Consider the following 14,756-nt stretch of genomic DNA (forward strand, 5'->3'; position numbering starts at 1 on the left):
CGAACTAATGACCTTTCGACCTAGAATCATGTTGACCTTTTTCCATGTCGACCTAGAATCATGTCGACCTTTTAGCATGTCGACCTAATGGATTCGACCTAATGACTTTCTACCATAATGCAATAGACCAAATGATCCCAACCCGTATGGGGAATACACACGGGAAGATTTCTGCTTAATTTCTACACTATTTCGCTACATTTTTAAATGTTTTTTAGAAGTATGTAACAATTTCGAGACAGATTGAATGTGAGGAATAAAGGACAGTTCACAGTCAAGGATGACACCTAGGCAGCTTGCATAGTAGGATTGATTGTAGTATTCAATAGTGATAGAGATATCAGGTTGGTAACTACTTTTGGCTGGTGGAAATATATAATTAATTCTGGTTTGGAAATGTTGAGTTTGAGGTGGCGAGGTGACATCCAGAAATGGCAGAAAGTCATTCAGAGACAGAGCAATACTGATGGTGACAATTCAGGGTAGGATAAATAGATTTGAGTATCATCAGCTTACTGATGATACTGAAAACTGAAGGAGTTGATTAGTTTGCCAAGAGAGGAGATACAGATAGAGATGAGCGGTACGGATTCCGTGGAATCTGATCCGCTCCGAACATCGGAAACCCGAGCGTGACTGTGAAATGGCATCTTGAGAGAATACGACGCCAGATTCCCGCGAGACGCAGAGTTTCTAAAAGCTCAGCGCCATTTCATAGTCACACTTCCTGCTGTGCATAGCTCTGCGTAGCAGTGGGGTCTGAGCATTGTGCAGGCTAGAGGGGTGTTGTGTCTTTACTCATATTAGTATGCAGAAGGGTGTTGTGCAGCAGAGGGGTGCTGTGCAGTGCAGACAGAGGGGTGTTGTGCAGTGCAGACTGCAGAGGGGTTTGTGTTGTGCAGACTCAGAGGGGTGTTTTGCAGTGCAGAGGGGTGTTGTGCAGTGCAGACTTGAGGGGCTTGTGCAGTGTAGAGGGGTGTTGTGCAGTGCAGAGGGGTTTGTACTGTGCAGAGGAGTTTGTGGCAGTGCAGTGCAGACTCAGCAGAGGGGTGTTGTGCAGTGCAGAGGGGTTTGTGCTGTGCAGAGGAGTTTGTGGCAGTGCAGTGCAGACTCAGCAGAGGGGTGTTGTGCAGTGCAGACTGCAGAGGGGTTTGTGTGCTGGGTTATAAATATTAATATTATATATAATTTAATATACTTTATTATATTGTAATTTTACTGGTTGTGCGTTAGGCAGGCTGTCAGTCAATGCAGTGGGGACAGTAGTACACAGGCAGGCTGTCAGTCAGCTTTTGTTAATATGTGTGTGGTCACTGTGGTGTGCTGCACTGCAATTCAATACACCATATACTACTGTCAGAAGCAGAATAAGTTCAGTGTGTCAATCTGTCTCCACAGTCCATGCAGTGTTATGCATGATCCGTCAAATTACCAGAAAAAAGGGGACACACATGGCTCATTCAATTCTGAGGATGCCACTGAGATGTTAAGGCAGGGATACATGTCAACAGAATTGCTTGTTGTGAGGATATCCCTCAAAATGTTCCTGCAAATGCTGTTCTGCTCACTAGTGACGGAGCTCACTTTCAGAAATCACCTACAAATGTGCATCGCAAATGAATGCCACTTCAGGGCCGGATGAATGGCCAAATGGGCCTGGAGCTGGACATGTTCAAGGGCCTATTATGAGAAGTGGAGGAGGTGAGGCCAATGCTTACATGTAGAACCCATACACAATAAACCCCAGTGTCTCCATAAATATATAAAATTATAAAATTGCATAAATGTGTAAAATAGAAATGCAATTTTAATACTTGTATGATTTATGGCCGACCATGGAATTGAGTTAAAGGGGTGTGATCAGGGCAATTGGAGCCCAGCTGCCAGGGAAGCTCTGGGCAGCCATCAAAAATGACAAATGGGGAATGCAGTACTGGACCACGCCCCCATCTACCCGAGGCCAAGCCCACCTGCCCTTTAGCTCCACCAACTTTTGGCCCACCCATGACTGGGAGGTTTGTCAATAAGTTATATTTTTCTTTAAAAATCTGTAAAAATTACTTCCAGAGACAAACCAGGGACCAGTACACAAAGCAGAGTTATGAGGTCAGGAAGTAATGTTGCTGAGATTGGAATGTTATGATTAAAAAGTAAATATGCCTCCCAAATTGGGGTCCCAATAGATTTAAATGAAAAACTTTTACCTAATGTGTCCTGAAGTATGCTTACGCCACGAAATCCACCTTGTTATTCCACTTGGGGCCAAAATGGTAAAACAGTTATAGGAATTTATTCCTCTCTCTGTAAATGATGTGCACCGCCAAAGTTCTACATAAGGGAACTAGTTTGTTTGTGGACAAGCAATACGTCAGCAGAAAGCCGATGTCAGAATGTTGGCAAGGTTGTAGTGTTACTTAAAGTATTTTACATATTAAATAGAGGAAATAGAATTTGCACAGAGGAGGGTCATTCATGTGCGGCTGCACCTGTGCTATCACGCCCAAACTGCTTATTACCAATACTTTGCGCATGTGCAGGACCCATTCTGTGCATGCATGTAGGGAACTGTGAAGTTCCTAACTGTGAAGTTACAGGCTTGGTTTGAAAAATGACAGTTAAGAGCCGATTGGCCGGTGAAAAAAACCCAGACACTATCACTTCTCTGAGCTGTGTATACACGGTGCAATATATTGCTCAGTGTCCAGTTTTCATCAGCGACCAGAGATGGTCCCTGATGAACAAGAGACTCTGCTGGGTGAGCTGCAGAGGGAAACAGCTGATCGCAGGAGCAAGCACCTGCGAACGTGCACCCGGCGATTTATCGCTGCAGCACAAACAAATCACTGGCAATATTGCCAGCGATATTGCACCGTGTGTAAACACCTTAAATCTGCTGCCGTATGACATTACACCTCCATTTTCACACACAAAGGCATGATGCTGATGTTTAGAGGGTGAACAGAGGGCAAGGATCTCCATCATAGGACATTTCCTGGCCTCTGTGATGGGGGCCTTAAGCTGCCCACACTGGTAGAGAAATGTTATGCTGCATTCTAGGACACAGATCGGATAGCTACTACAACAGGATGCATCTGCTAGTAATAGGCGCCTCCTGCTTCATCATTGTACAGCCCTATCACTACTGCGTCCAAATAAACAGCAGTGATCGCAACGCCAACTGCATCTAAATGAGCCTCAGGATTTCCATAGCATAACATTACCTGTATAACATTACTGCTATATGATGCTTTCATGGGTAAAGCATCAAGTTGGTGGTGTTATTATATGTAAAACGGTATGCACTCATTAGATCTACAGTGAATATGTCGACATGGTCAAAAGGTCGACAGTCAGAATGTCCACATGGCCAAAGGGTCGACATGGAAAGGGTCTACATGAAAAGGTCGACATGGGTTTTTAATTTTAAAATAGTTTTTTTTTAGCCGACATGTGTCAACAGGCAGTATTTCATACCTTACCATCCACTACGGCGTGGTGGGAGAATATAACAGTGTGCCGAGCGCACCGAGGCACCATGCTCGAAGCACGGGGAGTGCAGCGAGCCATGCGAGGGGACACAATACACTTAGGTGGTGTCCATACAGACCTATGTTGACATAGACGCCAAAATAGCATGAAAAACTTGATTGTTGACCTTGTGACCATGTCGACCGTTTGGATGTCAAGCTTTTGACCATGTTGTCCTTTTGACTGTCGACCTTTTCACCCTGTCGACCAATAGTTTTGACTGTAGACCTAGACATTGTAGATCTAATATACTGTAAGCATGTAAAACCTGAGGTTCATTTAGGTGCAGTTGGCATTGCGATCACTGCTGATTACTTACCGCCGGATCCTCGCTGGACGTCCAGAGGCAAGATGAATGCTGCTGCCCCCCCCCCAAACCCCATATATATAATATATTAAACCCCATATATATAATATATTAAACCCCATATATATAATATATTAAACCCCATATATATAATATATTACATATATGGGGTTGGGGGGGCAGCAGCATTCATCTTGCCTTTGGATGCCAATCGAGTATCCGGCAGCAGGATCCTTGCACTCCGGGTTACAACTTGACCGTTGATAATATACACTTGAATTTCACGTTTATTATCAAGACCCGTAGTTACACCTTTCTATGGTATCCGGATTGATCATAGATTGACACTAAGGGGGGTATTCAATCTTCGGGTCACGGCAGACGATCTTGCTCGCCCGCCGTGACCCAGTCCTGTTCTCGGTCAGCTCGACCGAGAACATGCAGGCGGGATTCAATGTCCCGCCTGCAGCGGGGCGAGAAGGAGGCGTGGCCGCGAGTTGCGGCCGGGAAGTGACGAGCTGCAGCCGGCAGCTCGTCACTTCCCGGCTGTTCTCGGCAGAACAAGCCCGACAGCTAGAGATGTTGGGCTCGTTCTGCCGGGAAACCCTGTTCAATGCTGTCGGGGAAGACAGCATTGAATAGGGCCCGTCGAGCATCTCCCCCACGGGAGATGCTCGACGGCGATTGAATATCCCCCTAAGTCGACAGTCATAAGGTCGACCACTATTGGTCGACAGCAAAAAGGTCGACAGGGTCTAAATGTTGACAGTGAAAAGGTCAACATTTAGACCCTGTGGACAGTCAAAAGGTCGAGAGGGTTTAAAGGTCAACAGACAATAGGTCGGCAGGGTTTAAAGGTCTATTTCTCGGTCGAGCAGACTGAGAATGGGACAGGGTCACGGCTGTCGAGCCAGCTCAACAGCCATGACCCCACATTGAATACCCCCCTTAGTCATTGGTTCCCAAACTTTTTTGACCTACAGCACCCTGGGATCTCATAATTATTTTGATGGCATCCCTAGGCCAAAAGTTTCTAACTGAGAAATGTAGGGAAAAAAAATAAAACTAAGTAAATTGTGTTTATATATTAGGTTCAATTATGTGGTGAGGGACAAGATAAATTTCTGTTGGTCCACATATTTTTGGATTTGCATCCACAAGCAGTGGATTTGCCTATTAAACTGACCATTCATTTGAATTGGTACTGGACCATCAATTCAAGTTTAGGAACCACTTGTCTATGTGCTTCATATACCATATTTGATCATATTGACAATTGCTTTCCAGAGCATCATATGCAAATACAGAAAACTAGAGTATCTAAAAGACTCCATCAATTCATTATGTACAAAATTCTGTTCTTCTGTCGTATGTATTATCATTCAGTCATACTACGTACGCAAAGATCCTGTGGCAAAGCGCATGGGTAATCAAATGCAGATAACCCATAGCGAGATACAATGCATAGGGTCAGCAATGCAAAAGGATCCTATGAGACGGATTGGGCCTATGGACTAAGCTTTGGAGAGAGATAACATAGGTAGAGATAAATTACAACCCAATCCCCAGCTTACTGCAATGTTAAAGGCTGGGTTTGAGAAATGTCAGGACCTGGTTGCTTGGTCTATCTCCATCTACTTTATCTGTCTACAAGGCTTAGTAAATAGACAAGTAGATTCTCAAATTCATTGCACATCCTCACAAACAATACAGTGGGCCAAATGTAATAGGGTGAGATTTTCAGAAAGATTTTGGGACAGTTTTCACATTTTTTTAAAGCAGCAATCAATTACACTGCAAAACAAGGTTGATTTTGCCTTGTAATTGATTGCTGCTTTAAAAAAAATGGGAAAACTATGGCCGAGTAAGTGCTTTGTTTCCTTTCAGAAACGTCATGAAAAACTAAACTGTGTGTAACCGACCGATGTCAAAGAATAAAACTAACCTCGTCAAACCCCATCTTGTCCGAATGTTTGGGTGGCACATAGACATAACGTGATGTTTCCAGAGGAGGGCGATCAACTAAAATACATTAAAAATATACATTAAAATATTATTATTAAAAATAAGGTTTGAAAAGAAAAAACCACAAGACACCAGCATCATTTTATATTGCAAACAGCACTACATTTTAAGAAAATGGCTTATTTAACATATTGCAACAGGGTTATAAGAACATCGGGACCCACTTCATGTTCGTGTTTGCTACTTGGGCCAGAGATGACAAACACAAATCACTCTGTCCCAGGTAATCACCACAATCACCACTTGCTGTAAACCATGGGCCTGATTCCAATTTGTAAGGAATTATACAGCTGCAGGAAATTGAGTCTGCAATTCCATACAAATAAAATGCAATTGCAGCAAGAGGTGCCGGTAGGAGATACAGATGAGGCCGCGGTTGTTCATTCTGCCAGCGTGCAAGGGTGTTCTGTCTCAGCATGTCATTTACCAAGAATGGGAAACCTGTGTGTGTGAGATGCTTGCATGCCCCATGCACGGCAATGGGGCGCGTGTGTGTGTGTGTGAGACGCTCATGGTCCTTGGTGCGCTGAGAAAGATGTTCTGGTGAGCCAGCGGGATGAACAAGCACATCTCCATCTGTATATACAGATGAAGCCACAGATTTATGCATGCTCATCATTGCGGCACCAACCGCCAAATCACCCTGACTGCAAAGTTAATTGGAGAAAACCCACAAAGGTTTAAACCCTTAACATGGGCTCCAGTGGTGGAAACCACCCATAAAAGCTCATGTTCATTGCTTAACATGGACATTTATGGAGACGCGCACACTATCAGGCACGGGACTCCTATGTAGCTTGTCCCTTAGTCTAAGGGAGGAGCTGCATGTGGAAACATGCAGCTCCTAAGGTCCTCTGGATCCGGGTTCTGTACTTCTTGTTATTTTAACCCCTTGGATGCTCTACGTGTCAAAATAGGTTAGTATATGTATGTATGTATGCATGTATGTATGTATGGCTGGCATGTCCAAACTATGGCCCTCCCTCCTGGGCCTTGTTAAAACCCTTGATATATTTGAAAGCTGCTATCATGTCTCCCTTTTGCTTCTCTGCTACAAACAGCGCCGGTGCAGGCCGCCTGAGCGCCCCAGGCGGGGGGGGGCGCCCCGGCACTCCCCCGCTCCAGGGGGGGTGCCGGGAGTTGCGGCGCGGCTGGGGGGAAAGAACCAGGCGATGCGGCATGCGGGGGGGGGATGTGCCGGGGATTGCGGCGCGGCTGGGGGGAGTCAGGAGAAGAGAGTTAGCACTCACCCCTCCATACCATCCAGGACACGGCAGGAGTCAGGACGTGGGGGTGTGTGCGTGCACTGCAGGAGACAGTGCACGCAGTGATTGAGGAGATACTCCACCGGGGGGCAGGCAATGGGGCGGCGGGCGCAAAGTTGCTCTACGGGGGGGAGACAGTTACCTTACCGCTCACCCGGCTCCATCTCATCAAGGGGGGGACACCTTCTCCATCTTCCGCCCTCCGGTGGCCGGCGCCCTAGGCAAATGCCTAAAGCTGCCTAGTGGTGGCGCCAGCCCTGGCTACAAACAATACATTTTGTGATTTAGGCCATGTACCATTTTAGTTGCCCTTTTTTGTACTATCACTAGAGCAGGCATGTCAAAACTGTGGGCCTCCAGCTGTGGTGAAACTACACATCCCAGCATACCTTGCCATAGTTATAGCATTCCCTAATAGCAAAACTGTGGCAAGGCATGATGGGACTTGTAGTTTCACAACTGGAGGGCCATAGTTGCATACCTCCCAGGGCGCTGTAGCTGGGACATAGTTGATGCGCGCTGCAGGTGCGTCAAAATTGTCGGGACATGGCCTAATTTCGGGGGCGTGGCCTATACTCGCAGCTCCCCGCCGCGAGGCCACGCCCCCACTTTGACGCTATGGGGGCATGACCCAGAGGCTCTGTGATCCTCTAGCCATGCCCCCAGCCCCCTGGCTGCGGGTATAGATGCTGTGCGCACAGCGTTTATTCCCCACTGCTTAGCAGTCGACAGGGGGGACTCCCAACAGCCCCCCCTCACCGCGGGACACTGCCGGCCGCGGGTGGGACAGCGGGACAGGCCCTAATAACCGGGACTGTCCCGCTAAAATCGGGACTGTTGGGAGGTATGTAGTTGGACATGCCTGCTCTAGAGTATTTATTTTATTTGGGAGATATGGCCTCCATAACTGGACACAGTATTCTAGATGAGGTCATACCAATGACCTATACAGTGGCCAGTGGCATAACTACCTATTTTTCGCCCCCTATACCTGCCCAGCCGCATCTGTGGTCACGGTCCCGTCTCTCCCAGCGCTGGCTCCTGCTGCTATAATGAAAATGGACACTTAGAAAATGGCTGCCCCCATACTGCAGACAGAAAACTGTCTGCAGTATGGGGGCAGCCATTTTCTAAGTGTCCATTTTCATTATAGAAGCAGGAGCCAGCGCTGGGAGAGAAGGGAATGTGACAGCACGGCAGGCAGGTACCGGCAGACAGCAGTGGGTAACTATAGCCCCGCAGACCCCCGGCGCCCAAACTTTCTCTGCGCCTCCCCGCCACCGCGGGGGCTGCGAAGCTATAGCTACGCCACTGACAGTGGCATTATTACTTCTTCCTACTGCTGATATATCTCCCTATGCCACCAAGCATCTGACTTGCCTTCCTCATTCCTTTCTTACATTGCTTAACTGCCTTTAAGTCACCTGAAAAAGTGACTCATAGATCCCTTTTCTCCTCAGTAGTTTCCAATATACTGCCATTAATACTATATTACATAGTTACATAGTAGGTAAGGCTGAAAAAAGACTTGCGTCCATCTAGTTCAACCTGGTATAGATATCCATTGCTGATTTGGTAGGTTCTGGTATTTTACAGACAATTTATATTTCTTATTTGTACCCATGGATGTTTTTCTCCAGTAAATGTTTGTCCAACTTTGCCTTATTTAATGAGCCAGCCGTTACCACCTCTCTGGGAAGAGAGTTCCAGAGTTTGACTGTTCTGACCGTAAAGAAATTCTTTCTACTAGCTGAATGAAATCTTTTTTCTTCTAATCTATACTCATGCCCTTGCGTCCTAGATTCCTTTCTAGTAGAAAAGAGGGTGTGTGACAGTTCCTTATATTGGCCCTTGATATACTTGTACATGTTGAGCATGTCCCCCCTTAAACGTCTCTTTTCTAATGTAAATAGTCCCAAATTGCTTAATCTCTCCCCGTAGCTTAAATTCTCCATTCCCCTAATAAGCTTTGTTGCTCGCCTTTGGACTTTTTCTAATTCTATGATGTCCTTTTTATAGTGTGGGGCCCAGAACTGTACTCCGTACTCTAGGTGAGGTCTCACCAATGCTTTATATAGTGGCATAATTACCCTTGAGTCCCTAGTTTCCATTCCCCTCTTAATACATGCCAGAATTTGTTGGCCTTTTTTGTAGCTAGATTACATTGGGCACTACATCCTAGTTTGCTGTCTATTTGGACTCCTAGATCCTTTTCAAGTATGGAATTACCCAGTTCCTCTCCACTAAGGTTGTAACTTGCACACTGGTTGTGTCTCCCAAGGTGCATAACCTTACATTTATCTACATTGAACCTCATCTTCCATTTTTTTGCCCACTCATCTAGAATTGCAAGATCATTTTGAAGCATGGTGACATCTTCTGATGATTTGATGACTTTGCTAAGTTTTGTATCGTCCGCAAAGATGGATACATTGCTGAGTAACCCTATCCCAATATCGTTAATAAAAATGTTAAACAAAATTCAGCCTTTGGATTTTTTAGACCATTCAAGTCCCTGCATGTGGGGGAGGATTGCTGGGATTTGTTGTTCCACAGCAGAACCCAATATTCTTTAGTTAATTCTATTTTAACACTTTTTTATATTACCTATTTTTTCAACTTATTACACATAGAAGCATTGCACAGATTTAACGGATCTGTGCGATGCTTTAGAGTCATCCATATTTGGGTGTGGGTAAACTCGGCAGTCAAATACAATTGATTTTACCATCAGAAAATACGAATTCTGAGAGCTATGAAAATAATTCACTGATTGCAGCCGAAGCCTTTGGAAACCATTCAGATTGGCCATTACGGGTGAAATTGCCGCTTATGAAAGCTGAAATAGGGAAAAACATATTAATACTGCTATGCTTGTATACACTGCAGTGATGGCACCTTCATATATTTATAGCTCAACAGATACTGTTAAATGCTTCAGGGCAAGTTAAACATCTCATATTACAAAGAGATTTTAGTGGTAATCTGACATTCAGATCTTGGTTCTGATAGAGGAGGATTTTACAGCCAGGTGAGAAAACATTATAGTTTATTAAAGCTGTTTAGTATGATTATTATCTGTATGTACAGATATTTCCTCAGATACCTATCCTTTTTCTGCCTAATGCCTGGACTCTGAAAGGCAGAGAAACGCGTTAGTTCAAGCTTTTCTTCTGGTACCAATTCATGTTTGTATAACAGCGACCCTCCTGAGGCGGATCCAGATATGGCAATTTATTGGAAGTGCTAACCAAGCCAGGAACCGATACACTCTGTTGCTTTTCAGGTGGCCACCTGTGTTTTCACAATTCTGTATTGGCCAAAGGCTAATGATCACAAGCTGTCTTCAAAAAGAAGTGGTAAATATATCACATTGTTGCTAACACCTATTGCCATTGTGCTACATTGACTCTCTCCCCCATATACTAACGGACTACTAATCCATATGGCCCTAATAGGACTTTGCTTTATGTTCTTCAACTAACACTGCTAAGGCAATATCCTACTCTACTAATATCAATACTGTTCAGTATGCTTGACTTTCAATAGGCCCTACTTTATTGTTATTATTATTTACTGTATGTATGATTAATTTATGCAGTTTAATTGATATGATTACATGTATGTCCTATTATAGGTGTTTCTCTCTATTTCTATGTCATCTCCACTGGACTGAATTTATGCAGCAGTATCACTGGACTGGAATTACTGTATAATGCACCAGTAGTATCACTACACTGGAATTACAGCTGTATTACTGGCCTGGAATTATGCACCAGTAGTGTAACTGGACTAGAATTATGCACCAGCAGTATAACTGGACTGGAATTATGCTCCAGTAGTATAACTTGACTGGACCTAGAAGCACTAATGGACTTTGTTTTATGGCAAGTACAACACAGGACACCAGCAGCACTATGCAGCACAGAACACTAGCGCAGCACAGGAAAGCAGCAGCACAGGACTGGAATTATGCACCAGTATCATCACTGGACTTGAATTATGCTCCAGTAGTATCACTAGACTGGACTTTATCAGCAGAACCAATGGACTTTAACGGCAATACCACTGGACTGAATTTCTGCAGCAGTATCACCTGACTGGACTTTAACAGCAGTACCAATGAACTTTAACGTCAGTGCCACTGGACTGGTCTTATGCAGCAGTATCACTGGATTGGGCTTATGCATCATTATCAATGGACTTTATCAGCGGTACCAATCGACTTTAATGGCAGTACCACTGATCTGGACTTATGCAGCAGTATCACTGGACTGGAATTACTGTATGCACCAGTAGTATTACTGGGCTGGAATTACACAGCTGTATCACTGGACTGGAATTACAGCTGTATTACTGGACTGGAATTATGCACCAGTAGTATAACTGGACTGGAATTATGCACCAGTAGTATAACTGGACTGGAATTATGCACCAGCAGTACAACTGGACTGGAATTATGCTCCAGTAGTATAACTTGACTGGACCTATAAGCACTAATGGACTTTGTTTTATGGCAAGTGCAACACAGGACACCAGCAGCACTATGCAGCACAGGACACTAGCGCAGCACAGGACAATAGCAGCACTAGGCAGCACCGGACTGGAATTATGCACCAGTATTATCAATGGACTTGAATTATGCACCAGTAGTATCACTGGACTGGACTTTATCGGCAGAACCAATGGACTTTAACGGCAGTATCACTGGACTTTAATAGCAGTATCACTGAACTTTAACAGCAGAACGAATGGACTTTAACGGCAGTACCAATGGACTTGAACAGCAGTACCACTGGACTTTAACGGCAGTACCACTGGACTGAATTTCTGCAGCAGTATCACTGGACTGGACTTTAACAGCAGTACCAATGAACTTTAACGTCAGTGCCACTGGACTGGTCGTATGCAGCAATATCACTGGACTGGGTTTATGCAGCATTACCAATGGACTTTATCGGCAGTACCAATAGACGTTTATGGCAGTACCACTGGACTGGACTTATGCAGCAGTATCACTGGACAGGACTTATGCAGCAGTACCATTGGTCTTTATCAGCAGTACCAATACACTTTAACGGCAGTACCCCTGGACTGGGCTTATACTGAAGCACTATCACTGGACTGAATTTATGCCGCAGCACTATCACTGGACTGCACTATACAGCACTATCACTGGGCTGGAATTATGCACCAGCTGTATCACTGGGCTGGAATTACAGCTGTAATACTGGACTGGAATTATGCAGCAGTAGTGTAACTGGACTGGAATTATGCAACAGTAGTATAACTGGATGGAAATTATGTGCAGAAGCGTGCCTGCGCATGCGCAGATGCACAACATCGGTCCTCTGTGCGAATGCACAGAGGACCGAAGGAATATGAATTAGGCCCTTAGAGCATCTGGCCCATAGACAGGGATGTTTATGATGGGAGAGTGAGATGGGAAGGTGGAGAAAGACACCTATTAGCAGGGTTGCCAGATCATTTCTTTAACCCTTTGGGTGGTATGCCCGGAAATTCTCCGGGCTCAGCTGCGTTGTCGTAACGAGTTGTCCCGGAAAATTTCCGGGCATACCACTAATATCCAGTAGGTGCGCGCCAGTGGTGCCTCCAGGTGTGCACCACTGGCCCACCACTAGAGCTCACCTCCCGTGCTTGGAGCTGGTGACCACGTACAATGGTTTAATTTTATTTAAATAAATAAAATGGTAAATTTGGCAACCCTTGCCAATGATGCCCATATGCAAGGAGTATATAACATATTTATATTGACTATGAGAATGATTTATGACATAAATATCACCCCCCTTACACTGCCATCAATATCCCGGGTTACTACTCATGAACGCGAAGCAACCCAGGATAATGTGCAGTGTAAATGCACCCAGTTGAAATTACCTGGGTTGAGTGACCTGGCATTTAACCCTGGTAGTGAGCAGGGTTGAGCATGGATTCAACCCGGCCCTCAGTGCAGTGTAAACAGGTAATCTGGGTTGATGTGACCCAGTACCCATTCACATCGATGAAACAGCCAGCGCTGGGAAATGATCTCATCTCCCAGTGCTGGATAGTGACCCACCTCTGGTGACGTCACCCACCTGGCATTATGTCAGGTAGGGATGCCAGTGTAAAAGGGGTTTCAAGCCAGGTTGCACCCGGGTTGGGGCTGGGTACGACCCAGGTTAGCAGTGTAAAAGTGGTATTTATGATTAGATGTGAGTGATATGATGAAAGGGAGCATGTGCGATAAAGACAGGAAACGGAGCATAAAATGCTCTGGGAAAAACTAGGCTACAATATGTTATTCATTTCATTCATTGTCCAGGGTGTGTCCAGGCAAACACCCACTATACTAAATGTTCTCAGCTGCATTCATATAAACACTTTGTTACCTAGTTGTGAGGTTCCAGTCTGGCTTGTTAAGATTAAGCAATTTAGTATTTCATATAGAATATATAAATCAGTATATAACTTACTCATTGCTTCTGTCAATACATGAGTGAAACTCTCAATGTCATCTTCTAGGTTTTGATGTGGTTTCAATGGCACAACAAGATACCCATAATGCTCCTTGTTACAGATATACATCTGGATTCCTAAAAAAAGATAGAAATCAGAAATTATAGGCAAAGAATCATCGTTTCATGTAAGTACACCGCTGTCCTGGGACTGCTGAATAACTATGGTTCTGTGAGAGACTGAAACAGACATGGGATTTCATCATTATAAAAGTATTGTTGTATCTGGACACTTCCACATTACTTATTTCTGAGGCAAAGTCAGATCAGACAAACCAGCTGTTTGCACAGTGGCGGTTTTTACCTATGGGTATGCAGTCCCCCCCGCAGGATAAAATCTGCCACTATAGTGAAGCCAGATGATGTCTGTGAGACGGCAGTGGCTTCACTGTGACTGGCAGTAACTTCCTATTGGAAGTCTGACCTGCCAGTCCCAAAGGCAGTCCCATTGGGAGGTGCTACCTCCCTCCGGGACGCCTTGCTGTGGGCTTTCCGTGCAAAAATGTCAAATGCGCATGCGCAGTGCCTATATCAGTACTGCGCAAGTGCTGGTCCCGGTGCCTGTAACTTATATTGTACAGCCGCCGGTACCATGATTACTCCTATGGGCTGCTGCCGAAGCAGGCAGCCCATAGAAGCTGGCCATATGCGCAGTACATATAATTGTACTGCGCATGCGCCAGTCCCGGCGCCTGTCATCATAGGACAGGCACGGGCCTTAAAGGCAGCGGCGGTGACAGGGGGAGGGGGTGCCTGCGGCCCCACTCCCTGAAAGAGGTAGGAGCCGGCACTGCGTTTGTACATTCCTAAAGTACAAATTTAGTTGTAAAATTGTTTGTTATTTATTTGCCGCTACATAGTTTTAATGAAAGCCTTAAAGGTGCCCATACACGGAGCGACGGGGCGGTGCGATGAGATGTGCGCTCCCGCGCACATTCCATCTCATAGCACATACTATGTGCTGCCCGTGCTTTTTTAACTAGATTGCATTGCATCTAGTACAAAACACACACAGTGCTTTAACCCATTGCATGCAATTTGAACTACTGTAGATGCGAAGCAATCCAGGTCGAAACGACCGGAGTTATCACTCCATCACCGTTAGTATCA

General features: G+C 45.1%; 1 protein-coding gene across 2 annotated transcripts in view; it reads right to left on the bottom strand.

Annotated features, from left to right (window-relative positions):
- Positions 1 to 14,756, bottom strand: part of COLGALT2 (collagen beta(1-O)galactosyltransferase 2) — a 201,986-nt gene that overhangs the window by 34,489 nt on the left and 152,741 nt on the right. For both annotated transcript variants that reach the window (XM_083156772.1, XM_083156771.1), the window contains exons 6-7: positions 13,605 to 13,724; positions 5,781 to 5,857 (exon numbers count right to left, since the gene is read on the bottom strand). In XM_083156772.1, the coding sequence (XP_083012898.1) occupies positions 5,781 to 5,857; positions 13,605 to 13,724 (197 nt within the window). The remainder of the gene's footprint in view (positions 1 to 5,780; positions 5,858 to 13,604; positions 13,725 to 14,756) is intronic.

This window comes from Crinia signifera, chromosome 8 (genome assembly GCF_055691185.1).
Source record: "Crinia signifera chromosome 8, ASM5569118v1, whole genome shotgun sequence".
Taxonomy (NCBI): Eukaryota; Metazoa; Chordata; class Amphibia; order Anura; family Myobatrachidae; genus Crinia; species Crinia signifera.